At 36.0% G+C, this 25,646-nt stretch overlaps 1 protein-coding gene across 4 annotated transcripts in view; it reads left to right on the top strand.

Moving 5' to 3' along the window:
- Positions 1–25,646, top strand: part of MYO5A (myosin VA) — a 227,318-nt gene that overhangs the window by 195,425 nt on the left and 6,247 nt on the right. For all 4 annotated transcript variants that reach the window (XM_027840790.1, XM_027840789.1, XM_027840788.1 and 1 more), the window contains 7 exons: positions 910–1,003; positions 7,122–7,268; positions 8,062–8,216; positions 15,232–15,321; positions 17,393–17,543; positions 23,205–23,487; positions 25,288–25,462. In XM_027840790.1, the coding sequence (XP_027696591.1) occupies positions 910–1,003; positions 7,122–7,268; positions 8,062–8,216; positions 15,232–15,321; positions 17,393–17,543; positions 23,205–23,487; positions 25,288–25,462 (1,095 nt within the window). The remainder of the gene's footprint in view (positions 1–909; positions 1,004–7,121; positions 7,269–8,061; positions 8,217–15,231; positions 15,322–17,392; positions 17,544–23,204; positions 23,488–25,287; positions 25,463–25,646) is intronic.

The raw sequence follows: 25,646 nt of genomic DNA, 5'->3' as shown, positions 1-25,646 counted from the left end.
CTTAAGCCCACAGTTAGCTCTGCTTCCATTTCCTTTTGCTCTATGTCCAAGCCTTTTTGGAGGAATTTCAAAAGATGGGCTGCATATGAAATATTATGAGTAACATCTGTTTTATTTATTGCAAAATGAGTTTATATTACAGTAAATGTATGACTGTGATAAGATAGAACTGGACTGATGATTTTACTGGCATAAGAAACTCTTTTTACCAGTGCAGGTCAGTACCTTCTCTACCATTGAGAGTAGCAGAGATTTGCCCAGGGTCACCAAGCCCATCTGGCTGTGACCCCTTTTCTTTAACCTACACTTTGCCACTTTGAACAATTCTGAACTCAATCAGAAGAGTTCTTCACCATTTTTTTTATTATGCTTATTTCTTTCTCTTAAGTTTTAGCTCTCAAATAATTTCTGACATTTCCTGAGGGTGGTTCCTACCTTCTTTCATGTGTTGAGTCAAAAGAGAACACATCTAAGAAGCTCAATCTTTCTTTAAAACTTCCCCAAAGACTCTTACTTGTACTTTTAGAGAAATTTATTTTCATTCTTACTTCCCTTTAGAACATGTTCAAATGTGATAACAGTACATCTTTTTGTTATCATGCTACTACTGTTGAATCTGCACGGGACCTAGTTAAAATGCTATCATTTCAGGCCTTGTTTCCATCATGCTGCCTAAGGTTTGAATGTCCAAAGTGTTTAAGAAGTTTGGCTTTTATTGTCTAAGAATTTTACAGGCTTGACAGTGTTAGCCAGGTGGGGAGAGCCACCATCCAACCTTTCAGGAGCCTCCCCTCATTTTTTGTATAACTAATAATTGCTGTTTCTGTGACTTATTGTGCCTTCTCCCTTCATGCATATGAATGGAGTCTTTTCTATTCCTCATCTCTTGTCTTTCATTTTGATCATTAGGATTTGATGGAACAACTTGAAAAACAGGACAAGACTGTCCGGAAATTGAAGAAACAGCTGAAAGTATTTGCTAAAAAAATTGGAGAACTGGAAGGTATTACTTTTATGAATATTTGCTACAAAGCAAAATACTTGCTTTCATGAATATTGCTCATCTCTGTGTTGTTTTTCCCCCATTCAGTTTTTGGTAAGATACAGAATTTCATGTATTTAATAAAGCAACAAAACAATCTCATACAGGAGGCGGATGGTGAATGAATAGGAACTGCTCCTCAAAAAGTTACATCGTGTCCTATCATAATTTACAGAGGGTGCTAATTAGTCGCTGGGGCAACTAGGTGACATAGTGGATAGAGCACTGGACTTGGAATCAGGAAGACCTCTTCATGAGATTCAAGTACAGCCTCACACACCTACTAGCTGTGTGACCCAGGGCAAGTCACTTAACTCTGTTTGCCTTGGTTCCTCATCGATAAAATGAGTTGGAGAAGGAAATGGCAAACCATTCCAGTATCTCTGTCAAGAAAACCCCAAATGGGGTCACAGATAATTGAACACAACTGAAAAACCACTTAATAATAATCACTTGCCAAAATAATAACATTACTAAAAATAACTCATATTTGTGTAATATTTTAATGTTTATAAAACACTTTTCTCAGAAAACCCTATGAGATTGATAGCACAAATATTATTTCCATGTTTCCAATATGGAAGTTAAGGCACAGAGTTAAATGACTTGCCTACACTCAGAAAACTTATAAATGTAAGAGCTGGAATTTAAACCTTGGACTCCTAACTACAAGTCCAGACTTATGAGGTGAAACTAGAAGTGATGAGTTAGATGGTTTATACCACCCAAGTGACTGTTGGCCTTCAGAATGGTTATGTTGGGTGGCTATCCATGACTTCTAATGATTAAAACTCGAATTAAGATCTCTTGGAGCTATCTTCAGGAGTGCTTTCAAACCACACAAGAAAAGCAGTCACATTAATTGAGTTGTTTTTCTCTTCTTTTAGAAACAAACATGAAATGAGTCTTGTTCATCCAGTTAATTCACTAGCTATAGTTCTGAATGACTTTTGGCTATTTGCAAAAATTATTTTTACCTTCATAGAAAAAGTCTTACCATCATTTAGAATATTTTAAAAAATCATTTGTATGTTTATGTATCTCTAACACATCAAATCTCCAAGATATAATCATTTTTTGTGTAATCTTGTGGAAACAGTATGTTTCACACAATGTACATCATTCTTCAAAAACACAAGACCTCTACGCCAGTTACAGTAAGCAAATAGCTTATTTTATTAAGATAGTCTCACATTTATATAGCACTTTAAGATTTACAAAGTACTTTTCTCACAACAGCCCTGTGAGTTAGGTAGTACATGTATTGTGTCTCTTTTGCAGATGAGAAAACTAGGCTTGTAGAGCAGAAATTAGTTCCCCAAGGTCACACAGGTAGGCTGAAACCTATTCATGAACCCAGCTTTCCTGACTGGTATCATGTTGCATTGTTAAGCCCTAAAACTGGGCTTTATTCATTGAATTTGTTTTTAATTTTTAAATTTATTTATTTATTTTGCTGTGGGTTAACTTAAAAGCTACAAGTAACATTCAGCCATTGCCAAAATTCATATGAATCATTGAAAAGTGAACTAAGAAAAAGGACATGGACTCATCTGCTTCTGACAAATCAAGTTAGACTTTTAGTGACCACTAATGATATACTGAAACACGCCTGTAGAAATCTATAAAACTAGGAAGTCTATAATAGCATCCAAAAGCCTAACTATTTACAATGTCAATTTGATTTGTCTTTTTTCAGAATTGAAGAGACAGGTGAGAATAGGATTTCTAAATCTTATGAGATGCTAATCATTTTAAGGTCCTGTTAAGTATGAGTCATCAATTTGATTTCCAGTCTTGTACATAGGTATACATACACATGGCACTCAAATAGGCAGTGCATGGATTAGAAATAAAATGAGACATTTATAACTACTGTTAAGGAATGCATCAGATGACATTTTTATGCAGGGTAAAATAAAGAGAAGAGATTTGTTATTAGAGGTCATCTTTGGTGAGAGCCTATGGTGAGCTGCCAAGAGGCTGCACTTAGAAGAACCATAGAACTTGGGTTCTAATCGCAGCTTTGACATTTACCAGCTGAGTAACCATCACTGTCTCAGTCTTTCTGAGCCTCAGTTTCTTTAACGGTAAAACAGAGGTAATATCTGTACTATATCCTTCACAGAGCTATTGTGAGGCATACATTTTTGAAACATTAAAGCATGGTTTGAAATATGAATCATTATTTTGATCATTATTTAAAGAGATTTGGACATGTATTCATAACTTGCTTTTTCAGAAAAGCAGAGAGCGGATAAAATATGGCAAAAAAAAAAAGTTGTCTCTGCCACCTCTTTCCTTTTGCTAAAAAAAAAAATAAGAAATTTAGAAAATTCCCCAAAATAAAGAATTTTTAAAGTTTCATTGGGTTCTTTTAGCAGAACCTTGGAGTTATGAGAATTTTCCCTTTTTTAGTTCATTTAAGTGACAGTGATCTAAAATAGACACTATTTTACAATTAAAATATTAAAGAAGACTATATTGTATTTAACATCAGTAAACTTGTGTGCATTTGGTCATAAATAGATCCAAAGCTTGAAGGGATCTTGGAAATTATTTAATCCAACTCCCTTTATATTTTGCCCCCAATTATGTGTTCATTGAGGATGGGGAGAAAAGAAAGTCTTGCAGTGATTCTATCAATGGCTCTTAGAGTAAAAAAATTTTAAACTTTTTTTTTAGTCAAATATCTTGGCTTGAAAACAAAACTTGCTTTCCTGCAAATACTTGGCAGAAATATGTTTAGTAATGAGAGCAACATAGCAGCTTATTTCTGTACTTGCTTCATCAGTATCATGTGCAACTTTGTTTAATTGCTGTTGCAACTCAGAAGAGAGAACTCCTGCTCTCATTTCTATAGGTCTTGTAAAAATAGTAACAAGAAAAAAGTTGCATTTTTTTTCCTATTCCACCATTATAGTTTTACTGATGCATTTTGGTCTTGGACTATAATTTAGTCCCTCTTCATGAGAAGTTTCTTATAACAAAATAAAACAATTAAGTATAACTAATTATACAGTGACCTCACCTGAAAGTACATGCAACATTTCACATGCTGGAAAACAATTTGGTATTTTACACAAACTGTCTCTAAGCAGTGTGTGCCCTTTGATCCACCTATACTATTGCTAGGCCTATACTCCAAAGAGATCAAAGAAAGTGGAAAAGGTCCTTTCTGCACAAAAATATTTATTGCTGCTCTTTGCGGTGGCAAAAAATGAAAGCTAATGGGTCTGTCAATGGAGTAATGGCCAATTCTCTTCATTTTATAGTTAAAAATACTGAGATCCAAAGAGGGGTAGCAACTTTTCAACATCACACAGGTAGTAAGTGGCAGGGAGAATTTTAATCCCAAGTCTTCTTTCTACTGCACCTTAAACACACACACAGCATAGTTGTAGAGATTTCAAATTTTTATTTCATTTTTGAATCTGGAAGTGGGTTTATGATTTTAAAAAATATTTTCTGTATCATAATATAAATAAGATCATAGCATTTTAGGGCTGGAATGGACATTAGTGAATACCTAATCAAACCAGATAAGGAATATGAAGTGAAGTTACTTGTCCAATGCCATATGGATTATTAGTGGCCATGCTTGTGTAAAATCTAGGTCTTCTAACTTCTAATTTGATGTTTTTTAACTTTACAATGATTTAGTATCTTTCCATTATAAGGAGTTCTCCTGCATGACAGCAGTTTCAGTTCAACCTCAAGTTCACCCTTTCATTGCTTGAAGTGTGTGGGAGTGGCAGGGGCAAAGACAGAGAACTGGAAAGGGTTATGTAGGTCTTTAATTAGAGAAATGAGGGAGTGGAATATTTTTCTACTTTATGTTTTTCAGTAGTTATTTTAAATAGAATTTCTCTCTCTTCCTGCTGTATTTTGTTGGTAATATACAGAAATGCTGGTAATCTTTGTGGATTTATCCCCTTTATATTTTGTTTCATTAGTTTTATGATAAAAAATATATTTAAATATACAGCTACTAATATCAGGGACTTAAATTCCTTCTGATCTTTATGAATATACTCTTACGTATATACATCGAATTTTTTTTCAGTTATAGTCTGTGTATGTAGTATGCTTGGTCTTTTTTTCCTTTTACATTTTTAAAATAACTATACCTTTTCACTGTATGCTATTTACTCCAACTAGCATTTATGTAAGGTAGTAGGTGCTTAGGATATAACTATTTGTATTTGTCATTTTACATGGTGACATACTGCTCCATTGTATTGCTACACTATGAGCTGTTTATACATTTTCTAAACATTAGGTAGTTAGGTGATTTCCTGAGTTTTGGTATTATATACAACAAAGCCATGAACACCTTTGTACAAATAGTTACTTTTTCCTTCCTAATCACGTATTTGAAATACAGTCCTCCTAATTAGTGAGACATGGCCAATTTTATGATTGAATAGTTTATCCACAGGCATAAATGGTTCATTATCAGGAAGAAGGATTGCTTTAGATTTTCCTAAACACAAGTGGAATGTTGTACTTCATTAACTGTACTTGAAACCCTGTACCTTCCTAAAGATAATTGATATTTTATTTCACTTATTTGAGAGGGTTATATAAATCAATGACACTATTGACCTAATTTCTTCCATATTTTATCTGCATGTGAATGTCATTCTTAGGATATGAAAAGATAGTGCCTTCTGAATTGTGTTTTTAACAAAAGAAAAAATGTTTTTAGAGATTTTTGTTTTTGGGTGAGTCAATAGGGGTTAAATGACTTGCCCAAAGTCACATAGCTAGTGAGTGTTATTTGTCTGAGGCTGATTTGAACTCAGGTCCTCCTGACTCCAGGGCTGATGCTCTATCCACTGTTCCACCTAGCTGCTCCTTAGAGATTTGACCAAATGAAAATGAAATTGCTTTTTAGAACATAAGTTCCCATCATCATGATGTGGTGGAAAAAGTACTCTATTTGGAATTAAGGGCTCTAGGTTCAAATTTTGGCTCTGCTAACTATCTTTTGTGACCCTGGGCAAGTCACTTAATCTCTCTGGGTCTGGGTTTCCTTGTCTATAAAATGAGTTGCAATAGATAGACTTAAAATTCTTCTCTGGCTCTAAATCAGTGATGATATATTCTTGTGTCATCAAAAATAATAGTTTTTAATGGTTTTCTTTTGATTACACAGAGTGTAGGTATTTCCTTGACTTCCTCAGCCTGATCTATTTCCTCTTCAAACTGAAGTAAATGGTGATTTCTTTCAGTAAAAGTAACTGGTAGAAAAGAGGGATTTGTTTTTTTAGTCTTAGTACCAAGCACAGTCCCCTCTAAAACGTAGCCATATTTCCCTCTTCACTTATCTTAAGGTATATTATAAGCTCTTTCAAGGGTCTTATGTCTGGTATTTGAATAAAAATCAGGAATAACTCATAAAGGACTCAACTAATGGGGTTTCCTCTTACAAGAAGAATTCTTATTTTTTTTGTGTGTTATGGACCCCTTTCATAGTCTGGTGAAGCCTGTGGACTTCTCAGAATAATGCTTTTAAATGCATAAAATGAAATACATAAGATTATGAAGGAAACCAATTTTATTGAAGTATAGCTATCAAAATTTTTTTTAAAAACAAGTTCATACCGAAGCATACTATTTTCATTTTCATTTTAAAAATCTAATCTTTTTGTACAAAATGACTAATATGGAAATGTTTTACATAATGTATATAACCTGTATCACATGTAGAACCTATATCAGATTGCTTGCTGTCTCAGGGTGGGAAAAGGCAGGGAGGGAGGGATAGAATTTGGAACTCAAAACTTAAAAAAAAAAACAAATATTGAGAATCATTTTTTAACATGTAATTGGGGAAAAATAATTTTTTTTTTACAGATAACCTTGGTGGCTTTTATAAAAGAAGACATTTAGAATTAAAATTGTTTTCTAGACGTTACAATTTTTTTTGAATGACTTGATTATGGTTCTCTAGTTTTATGAGAAAAGAACGAGATAAGTACTGTTTTGAGCTGTTGAGTATAGACATCTTTTATTTCTGTTTCATGGTTCTACATTGAAATATATATGTATTTTTCTTATTTTACTCCTAAAGTGGGGCAGATGGAGAACATATCTCCTGGGCAGATCATTGATGAACCTATCCGTCCAGTGAACATACCCAGGAAGGAAAAGGATTTCCAGGGAATGTTGGAATATAAGAAGGATGATGAGCAAAAACTTGTCAAGAATCTCATCCTGGGCAAGTATATTTTACATGAAACAACAGCTTACTTGATCAACCTGGATTAATACCCCTGTACCTTCGACACAGATATCTAGCTTCAAGGAATGGCCAACATAAAGTTTTTGAAAATGTCCTCCGTAGGTCCGAACACCTACATGTTGATGTTATTACATGATGATTAGGATTGAACACAAAATTTCACTTTTTGCTGCTTATCAGTAGCATTGGTTCATTTTTCTTTTGACTACCACATGTGATTAGAGTCATGTTATAAGAGAGAAAACTCCACAATGACAGGAAAACAATGGAGTAAACAAGATGTTAATAGAAGAAACACAGAAGTTAAAGGTGGGTGGGGAATAGGAGAATCTCTAAGGACATTGAGCGTGGGGCTATGAAGAATATGAGATCCTCAGAAGAAGAATGAAGGGTCATACATAGAGCCGTGAGCTTGTGAAGTGAAAGAATTAAGAATATGTTTCAATGTCATACCTTAAGCCACAACTCTACATTAACTTTTCATTTGGCCTTCCTTTTAAGTTCTAGTATTCCAGCAAAGTGGTCACCATCAACAGGAAACATGTATTACAGACTGACATGATTCATGGCACTGTAATAATTGCTTCAATAACAGCACTATTTTGGAAGCTGCAACTTCATACCTTACCAGATCCTTTCTACTGATATCTTTTTGCCCTAAAAAATACTCATGTTTATGTGATGCCTAACCATGTAGGCCACACCACAAAGCCTTCCTTGTGTGGTTTTGAGCATTATGTGAAATTTTTTAAAATTGTTTTTCTTCTAGACTTGAAACCACGTGGGGTAGCTGTCAACTTGATCCCTGGGTTACCAGCCTACATTTTATTTATGTGTGTCCGACATGCTGACTACCTGAACGATGATCAGAAAGTGAGGTCATTGCTGACATCAACAATTAACAGCATTAAAAAAGTACTGAAGGTCAGTCCATTCTTTGATTTATGAAAACTACCATCGAATGAATGGTAGAGATGATAAAATCTACATTGCTGTTGTTTTCTGTTTTTTAAATGAATCCTCCTTCAGTGTGAGAAATGAGTTACCCATTAGTGAAACTTTTTTAGTCATAACTGGTAGATAATAACTTTTATTATGGGAAAGATTTCTTCCTTGACATTTATCCATTTGTTTATTTTAAAAACAAGGTTTGAGTTGAACAGTAAGATCGGTTGGATGCTTCATGTTTTTAGCTTTACAGTAATATGCTTAAGGGGTATAGTAGAAAAATCACTGGCCTGGGAGTTAGGAAACCTATATTTGAATCTGGGCTCTGATGTTAGCTCCGTGACCAGGGGCAAACAGCTTAATTTCTCTGTGCCTCAGTTTCCTGATCTTAATATGGGGGATAATAATCATTGCACTACATTCCTCATAGGCTTGTTATATATAAGGATAGCATTTGGAACACCTTAAAGCATTATATAAATGAGAGTTATCTGTGCTTCCAGATCCTATCTGGAATGCAAATGAAAGTTATTTAATGGAATAAATCTATAGAGAATAACATGCTACAATTAAAATAAGAGACTTTAAGTGACTAATAAGGAATTTCTGGATGATTATTTTTCTTTCCCTTTATCCTCTTTCACCAAAATTTCCGCTAGGACATGAAATACCTACTTAGGAGAAACACTTTATAGTACATATCAACAATATGGGAAGCTACATTGAAACATCAAAATCACCTGTTTTAGAATTCCTAGTTATAATGATGATATAAAAGGTTGTAGAGGAATCCTGCATATAGTTCAGCAAAGCTTTAGAAAGGGCAGTGCATTGAATGATGATCAACAAATCCGAAGGTGTGTTTGTCGGAGGGAGAAGCAATGAGTGCCTTCATCTAGTGCAGTACTACACAAAAACAAACATCCAGAAGCCTGCAGGCATTATTGGCAGCAGCATAGGTAAATAGACCCAAAGCTTGCCAGCACTTTGGCTGGGTATCCTTCAAGGGTCCTGATTCCTGCATTGCTTTGGTGGGGAATCTGCCTGGGGATTGGAAATTGGCAGCATTCTGGCAAGGAAGCTGCAGGGGGAGCAAAAGCCTGCAACATTTCTGATGTAAGGTGCTTTGGGTAGCTTGAATGCCACATGCTCTGACTATAGACACCCTACAGGGGCCTGAAGACTCTAGTGTTCTCACCCCATATAATCTGGGATTGGGAGGGACCAAAAACCTGATAGTGCTGTGATTACAGGCATACCAGAGGAGTTGGAGCTGGAGGTAGGAGCCCAAACAGGGCCCAACCACACCATCCAGCAGTGTTGCAGGGGGTAGAGTTTGTCCATGGCACAAATTCCCATAACCAGGAACTGAATCTGGAGGTATGAATGAATAAGAAGAAACCCAACAGTGAAGAAATACTGTGGACCAAGAGATGCCCAAGAGATAAACTCATAAAAAGCAGTGTTCCCACAATGAGTACAATCAGAGGAAAGGGGGAAAATACTGGACCACAAGGTCAATAAGAATGATTGGAAGAAATTAAGCAAGAGATTAAAAATAAAATTATCTGTAAATAAAAGTTCTTGAGGAAGGAGTTGTAAGGGGGATAAGTAGCTTAGAACAGAAGGTTGAAACCCTTTCTCAAATAGCTGATTTTCTTAAAATTAGAGTGGAACAAACAAAAGTTAATGACTCTAGGAGACAGTAATATGTATTAGAAGGAAATCAAAAGATTGAAAAAAAATAGAAGATATTGTTAGGTTTCTAATGTCAAAAACAATGGATCTGGAAAACATGTCAAGAAAGGATAAATTGAGAATCCTCAGACTCCCTGAAAACCATAACCAAACCAAAAAAAAAAACTTAAGATACTGTATTTCAAGAAATCATAAATGAAAATTGCCATGATCTATTAGGGGAAGCTAGGTGACACCATGGATAGAACGAACGCCAGGCCTGGAGTCAGAAGGACCTTAGTTCAAATCCAGCCTCAGAAACTTATTAACTGTGTGACCCCAGGCAAATCACTTATCCCTGCTGGCCTTAGTAAAATGAGGTGGAGAAGGGAATGGCAAATCACTCTAGCATATTTGCCAAGAAAACCACAAATGGGGTCATGAAGAGTCACACATGACTGAACAACAACAACTAATCTATTAGAAACAAAGGGCAAAATGAAAATAGAAAAAATTTGCCAGTCATCTCCTAAAAACAAAAGATCATAAATGAAAAATGGCTAGGAATATCATGGTCAAAATCTACAGCTTCCAGGTTAAAGAAAAGTACAAATAATCAGAAAGAAATTTTTAAGACAAAGAACTACAGTCAGGAGAAAATCTGAGCATGATATTCCAAAGAGCAGAAAATAAAAGCTTACAATCAAGAATATAAGGCTGAGTTTAATACTAGAGGGGAAAAATGGACCTCTAATGGAAAATGTCTTCTAAGCATGCCTGGTAAGACCACAGCTATGTAGATACTTTAAAAAGCAAAGACAGGAGGGGCAGCTAAGTGGCACAGTGGATAGAGCACTGGTCCTGGAATCAGGAGGACCTGAGTTCAAATCTGGCCTCAGACAAAACACTTGATACTTACTAGCTGTGTGACACTGGGCAAGTCACTTAACCCCAATTGCCTAAAAATTAAAAAAAAAAAAAAAAAGCAAAGACAGGAGTCAGTAGAAATATCGGGAAGAGGCTAAAGTTTGATGACAGGCTTATGTTTTAAGAAGTGAAGAGATACTGTCCCTTCAGAATACTGATGCCTCTACATTAAACAAGGCAAATAAGGAGATTGTGAATGTGTTGTTTTTTTTTTTTATAGTCCTGAGAGAGGAAAGAAAAGGGAGGGATAAAGGAATACACTAGGAAAGAAATTAGGAAGAAAGAAGAATAACTTACTATTTCTCATAACTAGAGTACAGTATAAAAAGAGGATTGAGCCCACATGCATGCACACAGAGATTTTGGTATAGAATTACATTAAGGTCATTAGGAAAATGAGCACGGACAGAGAAAAGGGTTGAGGGAGAAAAGAATTGGAAAGAAATGGTCACAAGCAAACTGAATTTCCTCTTTAAAGGATGGATTGTGAAGGGAGTATTAAAAGGAAAGAAAGAAAATGTAAGAAGCAATAATAAGGATCTGGATGATATAAAGAGAAGGGCAATTGAGTGAAAGATGATCATTTTAGTTATAGATAATGTTAAATTCTATTTCTTTCACTACTTTCTTTGTAAGTATGAGATGGACAGAAAGGGGGGAAACATGGGAGAATATGATGGAGGGAAATACACAACAATCATATACCTTGAATGTGAAGGGGATGAACTCACCCATAAAATGGAAGGAGATAGCAGAATGGAGTAGAAAGCAGAACTCAATAAAGTAAAGTACACCTGAAACATAAAAATTCATACAATATAATATGTGGGTAAATAACAGACTGGAACAGAATCATGTGATGAAATCACAGAAGCATGGTGGCAATTGTGATCTCAGATAAAGGAATAGGGAAAACAGTAAAAGGAAAAATGGAAACTTTATTATGCTCAAAGACAGCACAGACAATGAGTAGTATCAATACCAAAAAATCAGAATTTGGGGACACCTTGTATATACACTTGGTGACATAGCATCTAAGTACTTAAAGGGAATGTTAATCAAATAACATAGAAAAATAGACAGAAAACTATAACTGTGACCCTTTGAAAAAAAATTAAACAAGAAAGAAATTAGGGACCTGAATAGAATTTTAGAATGTTGTGTTATAGATGCCGTGTAATTATGGAATTAAAAGTTGTTTTTGGCACCGTTACAAAAATTGACCATTTGATAGGGCATAAAAACCTCATAAACAAATGCAGAATATTAAATATATCCTTAATGACCATAATGCAATGAAAGTACTAATCAATACCAGGGCCTTTAAAGACAGAAATTAAGTTTAAATGGATACTAAATAATTTAATCCTTAAGAATTGCTAGGTCATAGATTTAATCATAGAATCAATAAATAATTTCATCAAAGAGAAAAATAATGACAAAATGAAACCACATAGCAAAACTTTTGGTGAGCAGTCAAAGTAGCCCCAAGGGGAAAATTTATATCTCTAAATACTTTCATTGACAGAGAGAAAGAGCACATCAATTAATTGAGTATGCAAAGAAGGAAGGAAGGAACAAAAAGAAAGGCTATAAATCAGAAAACCCCAACTAAACACAAAATAGAAATTCTGAAAAGTCAAAGAAGGTAACAAAGCAATAAAAAATTGAGTTGATAAATCTAGAAGCTGTTTAAAAATTAATAAGCTATTAGGGAAATTGATATTAGGGAATGAGAAGAAAAACAAATTGGCAGTACCAAAAAGGAAAAAGAATTCCTATCTAATGAAGAGGAAACAAAGGAATTCATTGGAAGTAATTTTGCCAATCATATACCAACAAAATTGATAAGTGGAATGAATGATTTACAAAAAATATAATATACTTGGATTAATATAAGAAATGTAGAATTTAAATTAATCTCAGAAAAACATTGAAAATCCATTAATGAACTCTCAAAGGAATTAACCTCAAGACTAGATGGATTTACAATTGAATTCTATCAAACATTCAAAAGACAATTAGATCCAATAATTGACACATTGTAAAATAGGAAAATAAGGCATCCTACTGTATATCTTCTATAGGCCAAATATAGTCTTGATACCTAAATCAGAGAGAATCAAATCAGAGAAAGAAAACCATAGGCCAATATTCCTAGTGAATATTGACACAAAAATATTGAATAAAATATTTTCAAAAAAGCTACAGCAAAATATTTAAAAGATTATGCATGATGATCAGGGTGGATATGTATCATATTCATTACAAAAACAATAACAATCACATGATTATAACAATAGGCACAGAAAAAGCTTTTGACAAACTATAACACCCATATTTCTTTTTTTTTTAAATTTTTCAAGGAATAGGGAAAAATGAACCTTTCCTTAATATGGTTATAGTGTCTGAGACCCAGAGTTCAACATTATATGTAATAAAGAAGTCCTTTTCTATAAGATCAGGAGTAAGGCAAGGATGTTCATTATTATCACTATTATTTGATCTAACTACTTAGCGATAGCAAGAAACAGAGATGAAGGGAATAAGTATGGGCAAAGAACAAATGAAAGGATCACCTTTTGCAGATGATATGATGATCTACTTAGAGAATCCTAGAGATTCAACTAAAAAGTTAGTTGAAACAATAACTGAAATATCAGTGTAAAAATAAAAACACATAACTTAACAGACTTCATATATATTACCATCAAAACTCGATAGGAGGAGATGGAAAGAGAAATTTCATTCCTATTAACTATAGAATATTTAAAATATTTAGAAGTCCACAAAGCAAGACTCACACAGGAATTAAATGAATACTATGATAAAATGGTCTTTGCAGAAATATAGCCCTAAATGGTTAGATTGTGCCAATATAATAGAAATGGCAATAGACTAAGGGTCCTTAACTTGAAATCCATAAACTTGTTTTTTCAAATAATTTTGATAACTATTCCAATATAATTGGTTTTCTTTGTAATCCTATGCATTTTATTTTATGAATTTAAAAACATTCCAAGAGTGGTGTTCGCAGGCTTCACCAGACTGCCAAAAAGGGTTAAAAACCCCTGACCTAGACAAATTTACTTAGTACCATACCAAACTACAAAAAGGTTACCCCATACAACTTGGAAAAATAATAAAACATTCATATGAAGGGGGGAAAAAGGTCAAGAATCTTAAGGGAAATAAATAAATTAGAGGAATATGGAAAAATACTTGTCAGAACTATGGATAAGTGAAGGGTTCATGACTAAACAAGATAGAGAGATCCACAGGAGGTAAAATTGACAATTTTGATTACATAAAATTTTTTAAATTTTTTCAAGGAAAACCAACATAGCTATGATTATAAGATAAGTAGGTAAATGGAGGAAAGTCTAAAGTCTTTGCAGCAAGTTTCTCTGATAAAGATCTTATTTCTAAAATATATAGGAAGAAAGTCTTCACATGATCCAAAAAGAGGAATATGCTATTTCCATTACATATCATCATGCCTTTCTAGAAGTTGGCTCTTCCAAGTGGGGATTGCTACTTTTACACCTTCATTCACTCATTCTTTCATTCTGCCTTCTTTTTCTTTATTCTATCAGGTCCTGTAAGGAAAGTGTTAATGGGGTACTTGGTTCCCCAAAGCTTGAAGTTTCATTTATATTTAGAGGCAAATCAGAGGTTAACTTGGCCATTTAGGCACAGGAGCTGGGACAGAATGTGGGGACTTTTAGTTGAAACATAGAATGGTACCCATGAGGGATGTAGGGGTATCAAAACAGACTAGAGACTAAGGATACTACCAAAATGAAATGAGTTCTGGGACCATAGAGAGTAGCACTGTTGTGAGGGGAGGGATAAGTGACAGTTCTAGATTTCTCTCCTTTCCTATTTATCGTCTTCCCTCCCATCTTGTCAGTGATAGGTCCCTAGGGAGGGAACTTTTGGTTGTGGAAAGGGTCTGACCATCAGGCCACCTGGTTATGTATATGTAAGGGATGTAAGTAAGGGATTGCCTTTTTTTTTTTTAACAATTTTTTTTCCTGATTTAAAAAAAAAAAAAGAAGCTAAATTTCAGCCACTTGAGTGTTAAGGAGAGCTTGCCTAATGAGAGGAAAAAATGGAGACCAAGATAAATAACAAGCTCCCCATGAAACTTGCAAAGAAATCTGTTATTGGAAGCTATTGATATGGTTATTGATATAGCAATATAGATGTTGATATATTGATATAGCAAAAGAGCAACATATATTTCCATCTGCAAAAGGAATACTATAATTACCTATATAGTGACTTACAGAAAGTAAATTCTAGGATCTCTTTCAGTTCTTTCAAATCACCACTTTCCCAAGGAAAAACCAGACTTAGAATTATTTTTTTTTCTCTATTTCAGAAAAGAGGTGACGATTTTGAAACTGTTTCCTTCTGGCTATCAAACACATGCCGATTTTTGCACTGTTTGAAGCAATACAGTGGAGAAGAGGTGAGAATACCTTTCCCTGATGTTTATAAAAAAAAATAATAAATTAAGTGTTTTACCTGTTCACTTTTAGAAGGCCAGAATCAACATGGTTTGGAGCATCAGAGAATATTGTTTAATATTCATTGTACATTTACAGTAAGCCCTTGTATAACCACTCCCAGGGTTTATATTCAGAGGCAGCATAGGGACAGCGAGGTGGTACAGTGGATAGAGCACTGGCCCTGGAGTCAGGAGGACCTGAGTTCAAATCTGGCCTCTGACACATAACACTTACTAGCTGTGTGATCCTGGGCAAGTCATTTAATCCCATTGCTTAGCAAAAACAAACAAACAAAAACAAACAAATGGAGGCAGCATAGCAGATGAAATGAACTTCCCATCACACAACTGAAATCTGAATAAAGACAATGGAACAGTTTTTAGGATGACCAAAGATAAGAACACCTTTTTGGCTATTGATTTGATGCAGTATTTGTGTTGGGCCTATTTGTACTTAGGTGTATTCACGCTTATTTGGTTTTTCTCAAGAGAATTCAATTCAACAAATATTAATACCTACTATTTCCAAGGTACTGGAGACACAAAAATTGTCTCAGCCTTCAAGGAAGTATAGGGCAGACTTTTTAAAGCTTGGAACTTGCCCCCTTATATGGGCAAGTAGATTCAGAATATTGTATGTACATACTAGAATCTGTAGGAGAGCCCAAATCAGAGAATATTCAAATTCAGCCTTTGTTTCTTAGGAGCCTATGGTGTGTAGCACCTTGTACTAATCAGTTAGCAAAGATTCAAAGTTTAGACGAGCTAATCCATTTTTTGGAGTGGGAGGAGCATGTCTAAAATCTAGTAGACCCATCCTGCTCTTGAAAAAGCTTGTAGGCTTCTGAAGAAGGTTGGACCAAAGTCTACAAAAGCAAATGTGACAGATGAACAAGGGCTCTGTGATTTTAAATACAATGTATTCCTGGAGAACTGCCATAAAGGGGATTATGGTAAAGCAAAATTCAGAATACAAATATGTTGTCTCTTCATCTATTTGGACACCCCATTGAAATCATTAAGTGAATAAAGGTGAGAAGAAATGAAATATAGATCACTAGTAGAATGAAGTGAACAGAGAAGCAAAACACAACTTAGAAAAAAGTGGGAGCTGCCCAGGGTTTGCTCAAGTCAGTTTTTCAGTGTAAGCATCTACACCTTGGAAATTTGCAAATGTGACAAATCAGGTTATTATTATGTAATGAAGAAAATGTTAATATTGCAGATTAAGTCTAAAAGCATTTCTTGCATACATTTTCCCCCGGAGAGCCTATTGTTAAACATTTGCCAGCCTCTCTGTGTCTAGAATCCCATTTAAACAAATACTGTCAAAACACCTATTTTTGTTTAAGGAGGCTTTTTCTGTGTCACAGTCACATGCATATCAATTTGCCCACTATGGATGTAATTATGTCTGATAAAAGAAAAAACCTTAATAACAGATCATCATAAAGTTCATCCCAGTTTGTCTGACAATAGTAGTGTCCTTTTGGTCCTGTTACTTTTAGTTTGTAGAGATTAGTGCTCAGGGCCTTTGATATTCTAGTGTAGAGTAGTGAAGCTGACATTTTAATTAAAAAGCCCAAGTGTATGCTAAGTCTTGGGATTTTCCACACATCTCTACACTACTCCTTAATTTTCAATTTTCAATTATTTATTTATTTTGCTAAATGGGAAAAGGTGACAAAGAGCCCTGGCTGACAGGCTATCAAATTTAAATTTCATCCAGTAGGCAGTAAGAAGCAGAAAAGGGACATACTGAAGACAGTTTTTGAGAGAGATGATTCTAACTACCACAAGCAAGAGGGATTGAAGTAGGAATGGCCCCAGTACAGGGAGACTAACTAAAATGCTGTTGCAGTCATCCGGGTGTGTATGGGAAGGCCTTGGACCACGGTGGCAGCCACAGAAATGGAAGAGGGAGGAATGAATTCCTTTTATCAAGGAAAGGGGAATTGGAGAATTATGCTAAAATTGGGAAGAGAAAAATTGCATTATGTTTCTTGGAAATCAATCTTGCCTTACAATTTAGGGATTTATGAAGCACAATACACCTCGCCAGAATGAACACTGCCTCACCAACTTTGACCTGGCTGAGTACCGGCAGGTGCTGAGCGACTTGGCGATTCAGATCTACCAGCAGCTTGTTCGAGTATTGGAGAACATCCTTCAGCCAATGATTGGTAAGACTACAAAGGCAACGAAACATTATTATGACTAAGAATATCATTAGCACGATACTGTTTTGTGAGGATGCTGTGTTGAAAGCAGGCTCCATCTGTTGTAGCACTCAAAAGTACATAAGTAGTGCGGAATGACCCCCACCCCGGATATCTTTACATAATAGCAGATCACCTCCTAAGACAACTAGCCTCTTCCTGTCATTAAAATAAAATGTGTCAGCCCTTGGCAACCTGAGTATTCGCCCAAAGTCTCTGCAAAAGATGATCTCTCTGGAAATTTAGTTATTAGACTCTATTCATGGATTAAGTAAAGGTTTTTGTAATTGAATTTCACTCCACTTGTTATCTCTGACAAGCATTTCTGGCCATGAATTCAATCAGAAAATTATTGGGTAACTAAATCATTGGTGTCAAACTTAAGTAGAAATGAATCCTTGCAGCTGCACGTGGACTTAGAAAACCACAAATTAACATTATCTATGTTATGTTATGTTATATTAAATACAAAGTAGATTGAGAGAGGGAGCTTTAGCAGCTAGGGGAGTCAAGAAAGGTTTCCTATGTAATGTAGTGCTTGAGTTGCATCTTGAAGGAAGAGTGAGACTTTTATTGGAAAGGCAGCCTATTCCAGGCACATGGGACAGCCATGCAAAATTACTGAGATGAGAGATAGACTGCTGTCTGTGAGGGACAGAGAGCAGGCCAGTATGATTAGGTTTGAGGTTGTAGGAGGGAGAAGAACATAGCATGTGGCTGGAGAGGTTGAAAGTAGGTTGTGAAGAGCTTTTAAAGCTAAACAGAAGGGGCAGCTAGGTGTCGCACAGGATAGAGCTCTGGGCCTGAAGTTAGGCAGACTCATCTTTCTGAGTTCAAATCTAGCTCCAGACACTTACTAGTTACGTGACCCTGGGCAGGTCAGTTAACCTTTTTACAACTTTAAAAAAAAAAAAGCTCAACAGAGGAATTTAAACTCGATCCTAGAGATAACAGGGAAATATTCAGTAGCCTCTGAAATTGGAATAAGGGAGTGGCATGGTCAAATTGTGCTGGACTTGGAATCAGGAAGTTTCAGGTTCAGATCTTGCCTATTATTTAGTAGCAGTTTGACTCTGGTCAAGTCACTTAATTTCGCTGAGTTTTAGTTTCCTTACTTAAAAGATAAAGGAGTTGAACTTGATGGCCTCTTTAGAGGCCCTTTCTACTCTAAATCTAGGATCTTATAATCTGCATTTATAGAAAGTCCCATAGGCAGCACTATGGAGGCTGGACCGAAATGAGGCCATCAGGCCCACCAGCATCCCGAGTAGGCTGTTACAGTAGTCTAGGCATAGGTGATGAGGCCGGCACCAGCGGGCAGGTGGCAGTGTCAGAAGAGAGAGGGAGACTATGCAAGAGATGTATGAGTGCAGAGATGATGGGATGTATCAACAGTTTGTATATGGATGGTGAGAGAGAGTGAGGAGGCAGGGATGACAGCTTGGTCTCCAGCCTTGATGACCTTCCACAAGTTTAGAACACCAGGAGACAGCACTCCTTTACCTTGCCCTAGTGGTGGGCTGAGAGCTATAGGATTTAAAATATCCTTGAAGCAGAGTTATGAGGCTGAGATTTGATACTAGAGCCACTGTTCTCCCTCACTTGCCCCGGCCACTGGCAGCATCACTTTAAACACTGGAGACCCTTTGAAATGATTGAGGGCTGTGCGACTTGTAATAGGTTTGTAAGGAGCCAGAGCAGTGTGAGTATGGTGACTGAGCAATCTTCTTGCTGTTGCTGCCTGCGAGGGTTCCCATCTGCAGAGCAAGAGAGGGTGTTTATGTACGTGTATGCATGTATATCCACGTACTACACATGCCTCTGTGTGTGTGAATATGTGATTCTTGACATTCCCACCTATGCGCGCTCCTGTTCAATATATTCATTTATCTCTACATGTGTATCCTGATGTCCTTTTACATGTGGATGGGTATGTATGTGCCTTTGGATAGGTGAAGGTGTGTGGTAAGAACCTGAGGGAAAGTAGAAACCAAGTAGAAACATCAGGCAGTAAAAATTGTAAGTTACTAAAAATAATGTACAACTCTACTCTAATGTGAAGTTGGGAAGACTCATCTTCCTGAATTCAAATCTGGCCTCAGACACTTAGTAGCTGTGTGACCCTGGGCAAGTTACTTAACCCTATTTGCTGCAGTTCCTCATCTGTGAAATGAGCTGGAGAAGGAAATGGCAAACCATTCCAGGATATTTGGCAAGAAAATCCCAAATAGGGTCAAGAGTCAGATCTGACTGAAACAATCAAACAACAACAAAACATAGGTATATCCTCAGCATACTACGGATGCTATTTCTAGTCTCCATGTCGACCTTCTCCTGTATCACTTGAGCAAGTTTTCCCCAATACTTTTCCCATTTCCTTTCTTCAGTCTTAATTCTGTTTGCCACCCCCATTTTCCAGAATAGCCCAGCAATTAACCTACTGTCGGCATAAAGGCTTATGGGGAGCATAAAAGTCCTCCCAAAGGACCTCTCTGAACTTTGAAAAGACAGAACTTAGTCCAAGGTAGAGGCAAGAGAAAGTTTAGCTCAGCCAGCTCTTCTCTTTTCCATTTATACAAAAATGACTTTATTACCAATCAAAAAGTTTGCTTTTGACCTCAAAACAATTTCAAGTTTTGACTGCAGGTGCAAGCTAAGGAATTGAAAAGAATCCAATTAGTGGGTAGGCATTAAAGACAGAAGGGAAAAGATTTTGAATTAGTTATACCAAGCAAACTCTTCATCAAGACTGCTCCCTAGTTCCCTGCTTCTTTTTTTATTTGACCATTTGTGCTTCTCATTCTGACATCACCATAGCATGTGAAAAGACCCACCACTGCAGTATTTTCTTTTATATGCATTTGTTTTCTTTCATTAGAGTGGTTGGGAATTATAAAATAATGTCCAATTAGAGCCTTGGCAATTTTCTTAAGTGTAGATGAAATTTTTGAAAAGACAAGTCATGCACAAATAATGTAACAAGCATTAAATTTTATTTGCATCATTGACATTTTCCCGAAGTTAAATTGGGCTTTCAGCTGTGTAATAAGGAAAAATTCAAAGAAGGCTGTTGCATTGAAGTTTCTATTCACATTTCATGAGTCTCTTTTAATCTTTAAAGTTTTAACTTCCCCTCAAAAACCAAAGCTGCACACCTTTTCACTGAAATTCTTTAACTTGATCAACATTTTTGTTTGAGGGTAGGTAAGAAGTTTATCTTTTGGTTTGAATATGAAAGCAAGTATACAGTGATAACAACTTGTAGTCTTTTTTTTTTTTACTGAGAATTTACCATCTCACCTGCTCAAGATAAACTGGCACCATTATTTGCAAAGTTAAGCTTTCATCAAAGATTTCAGAGAACTTCTTCCCTGAAATGCAATCCAGTAGGGCCCCTGTTGCCACAAATTGTTAGATTTAACACAAAAATATTATTAGTAGTAATGCTCATATAGCACTTTCTCGCTTAAAAACCACTTTTCTCACAACAACTCTATGAAATAGTGTAAGTAGGATCAGTGGATAGAGCACTGGGCCTGGAGACCTGAGTTCACATCCAACTCAGATACTTACTACTGTGTGACCGGGGCAAGTCACTTAACCTCTGTTTGCCTTAATCCATTGGAGAAGGAAATGACAAAGCAGTCCATTATCTTTGTCAAGAAAATCCCCTGTGGGGTCGTGAAGAGATGAACATTATTGAACAACTCAACAACAACAAAGTATCATCATCTCCACTTTTCATATGGGAGCAGTGAGTGTCAGAGATGTTGGGTTAGCAAGTGTCTGAAGTCAGAATTCAATCTAGACCTCACCTGATTCCAAGTCTAATATTCTTTCCACCTTTCATACTGGCTCTTCATTAATAACTGAAATGGAAGTGTTTATAGAGAGATGGCTAGAAAGTTAAGAAAGGGGTATGGGTAAGGAAAATAGCAGCAAATACTCACTGTAGTACACAGTCCCTATCCTTTCAAAGTAGTTTGAATTCATTCCCCCTTAAGACTTCATACTAAGACTAAGAAACACTTCATAGAAATGATACTTTGTCAAGTTGTCACAGGCACTTAAATTTCTAAAAGGCCACATTTGGGCTAGATATCCTAGAAAGGGCCCTACAAGTCTGAGATTCTGTGAATTGAGAGTAGATTGTTTTTAATAAACTGTCTTCTTTCATACCTACCAGAAGAACCATGGGATATGAGGCTGAAGTTAAAGTCTCTATGCCTATGTAATTAAAATAAACTTTTACTAAATTTGTTTGCTTTGATGAAGCAGATAAAATTAACTTTTTTTTAGAATAATAATACACCAGATATCCACTTAGCTAACCCTTTCTAAAAAAAGTTTCTTAGACTAAACCATCAAGATTTTCAGACTTCAAGGGAATTTTTGTACCGAAAGGAGTAACAGTAACAAAACTCTTCTCTTTTAAAATTCTGTGCCTCCACTTCTTTTATTTGTGTTTTGAGATTATAATAATTATAATAGCATTCTATTACACTTACTATGCACAAAGCACTATGCTCAATGATTTGGTCCTCATAACATCCCTGGCAATTACATTGTCTTGAAATGTGGATCTTTTAGCTTTGGCAGTAAAATGTCCTAGCAGATTATGCTCAACAGCTCCTGTTCTCGTAGGCTTGTCTTTGTAAATTTATCACTCACATTGCATAAAAATATACACTGTATTACATGGGGAAAATTTTAGGTCAGATTCTATTTGTAATCATTTATGAAGTGCCTACTATGTGCTACTAGAAATACAAAGATAGAAATGAAAACAGGCCTTGTCTTCAAAACTCCTACTATGAGGAAACAAGCAAAACACTGATAAATACAAAATATTTCCAAAGTAAAGACGAAGTAGTCAGAAAAGCAGACAAATCATTTTCCACCAAAATGGCAACTTGCATCAACCAGATAATTACTTTCTAAAAGAATTTAGCATTGATAAATTCCTAAGAGTAATTTGCAGACACCAGTGTTAACTGAAGGGAAATGAACAAGACTAAGGTTCAGGAGAGGGAAAGATCCACATATTATACAAATGGACAGAAAATTGGAAAAAGAAGCAGAGATTGCAACTTGCAGAGAAAATTCATTAGAAAAATTAGAATAGCAGGAGAATTAGATAATCCTAGAGTTGGAATGTACCTTAGGGGTCATCTTCCTAAGGTGCAGTGGATAGAGTGCTGGACCTTTAGTCAGAAAAGATCTTTCTTGACATTCACTAGCTGTGAGACCCTGGGCAACCTCTGTCTGCTTCAGTTTCCTCATTTGTAAAATCAGGATAATAATAACACCCCCCTCCCAGGGTTGTTGTGAGGATCAAATGAAATAATATTTGTAGAGCACTTCCCAGACTCTAAAGTGCTATATAACTACTAGTTATTACTATGATGATTCTTCTTGTTGTTACTTTATTTAGTGTTCCAATCTAGAAGCCCCAGTGTGTGGAGCACTTTTTCCTACATGTAACACTTTACATGTAACATCTTAATTAGATTTTTTTTTTTGCATAGCATAAGCAAGTTTCTTTACTTGTCTTTTATTTTAACACTTAAACCTTGCAGTCCATACCTTTCCAGCTGTTGTGACTCTGTGCTTATCCCAAATCAGTTTCTGGCATGCTGGAGCATGAAACCATCCAAGGAGTGTCAGGAGTGAAGCCCACCGGGCTACGGAAGAGGACCTCCAGTATTGCAGATGAAGGCACTTATACATTGGACTCCATCCTTCGGCAGCTTAACTCCTTCCATTCAGTCATGTGTCAGCATGGAATGGATCCAGAATTGATCAAGCAAGTGGTCAAGCAGATGTTTTACATTGTGGGTGCCATTACTTTGAATAACCTTCTGCTACGAAAGGATATGTGCTCTTGGAGCAAAGGCATGCAGATCAGGTAAGCAAATGCCAGGCCTTGTCTCCCCTGAAATCCAACACCCAGAAAACTGGGGGGTACATTCTCTTGGACATTTCATTGACCTGCCTTGATCAGTAGAGAACTACTAACATATTCAGAACTTCAAACTAATATGTTATAATGTTTCAGAAGAAAACCTTAAATTTAGTGCAAAGAGGCCAGAAAGCAAGGAAGGAATGGACATTAAGCCTCTTTACATTCCTAGTCACCTAACCTGTATTTTTTACTCATTCTTTGATTTCACAAAATCTCATTGATTATTAGCATTCAACTGTACTTTGCTAGTCTCCTTGGTAGAAAGATTTGCTCCATTAGTAAATGAGCACACTTTGTGGGAGTAGGGAATGTTAAAAGACAGGAGTGTGGCTTTTTTTTTAAACCAGGTAAGATATTGAAAGTTCTGTTGCCAAATTTTAACATTATATATTTTCAAGAAGAAAAATGTGAGCTAGTCAATGGTGAGAGCACAGAATAACCAAGTGATAGCCCACATATTTTCTTTGCAATTCTTTGCAATAGCAGGTGAAGACAAGGAAGACTTCCAACACCTTAAATGAACCCTCTGTGGTGGAGTATGGGAGGATTTGGACAAGTCACTCAGGATGGGCAGTCATGGATGAGCTACTATCTGTAACATTGTAGGGAGTTTCCATACCAGTATGGAACATCGGAGTATGATATTGAAGACTTCTAGATTTAGACTAATATGTTATTAAATATTTACTGGGGGAAAGTTCATGTTCTTTTACATGTGAATACTTATATAATATTCCTCCATGCTCAAAAGCAAAAACAAAACCACTAATATGTGCAGCACCATCTCAATTCAGATTACTTATCTAACAATTTATTTTTCTATGTGTATGGTATCATATTAAATGTTATATAGAGAGGCCTCTTCAATGCCAGAACAAAGGCTTCATCTTCTAGCCTTGATCAAGTGCCTTCTGAACATACCTTCTAGTATGTGAATGATTTAAATCAAAATTATAGTGCCTATTGTGTGGGTAATCACAAAATTCAAATTGCATGTTCATTCTTAATATTAATCCTGAATGTTAACGTCATTGGCTTCCTCCTGATACCCTGAGGTGCTTGGCTAGCTCTGCTTCTTTACGAAGCTTCTGACTCCTTCCTGTTGTGCTAGGTGTGGTGTCCTATATCCCACATTCTTCCTGAACACAGCTCCAAGGTCAGGGCAGTGAGAGGGAAAGCTCAGGTCCAAGGTGTCTGCTTTGGATACATCAGTGCCCACAAGAGATATTTTACCTCAAAACTCCCTTTACTCCTTCCCACTTCAAACTTTGTGCTATGCTGTTATGCAATAAAGAAACACGTCTCTGAAACTGCAATGGGAAACCAAAAAAAAAGAGTTCTGGTAGGAGTATGGAAATTATTCATTTTATAGAAATTTAGTTTATAATTAGCTTTTCAGAATGCCTTTATTCCATAAAGCAAGGAGTCACATGTAGACTTTGTGTTTCCATTTGCTTTTTATACTGTTCCATTCCACTTATTTTCTGATGGAATGGCTCAATCCCCATCTTCAGTTAAATACATTAAGATCTTCTAATCACTTAATTTTTTTACAATCACAATCAAGAGTGCACAAGCTATTTATGAGGATTTTATTTTCAGGGACAGGTGATTATAAAAGAAAATGGAACAGAAATACTGCCTGTCATATTCTGTTTGAAAGTTCTGTCAAGGTTGCTGAAAGTTTGATCAGCTATTCATGACAGCCATAAGACATGCCTTCTCAAACTTCTCTCCACACAGGTACAATGTCAGTCAACTGGAAGAATGGCTCCGTGACAAGAATCTGATGAATAGTGGGGCCAAAGAAACTTTAGAGCCCCTGATTCAGGCTGCCCAGCTCTTGCAGGTGAAGAAGAAAACAGATGAAGATGCTGAAGCCATCTGTTCCATGTGTAATGCTTTAACTACTGCCCAGGTAAAACAGCTTTCTTTTTTTTATGAAAATGTTATTTAGCATTTTACAGTATCCTGTGACCCTGAGCAGGTATCATGGGACTGGAAGAAACTTAAAAAGGTCAACCAGTTAATCCTTCTGTCTATAGCAGGAGTTCGCGTGTGTGTGTGTGTGTGTGTGTGTGTGTGTGTGTGTGTGTGTGTGT

The sequence above is a fragment of the Vombatus ursinus genome, unplaced genomic scaffold (assembly GCF_900497805.2).
Source record: "Vombatus ursinus unplaced genomic scaffold, bare-nosed wombat genome assembly UNPS02014848.1, whole genome shotgun sequence".
NCBI lineage: Eukaryota > Metazoa > Chordata > Mammalia > Diprotodontia > Vombatidae > Vombatus > Vombatus ursinus.
The sequence above is the reverse complement of the archived record's forward strand: the minus strand, read 5'-3'. Positions and strand labels throughout refer to the sequence as shown.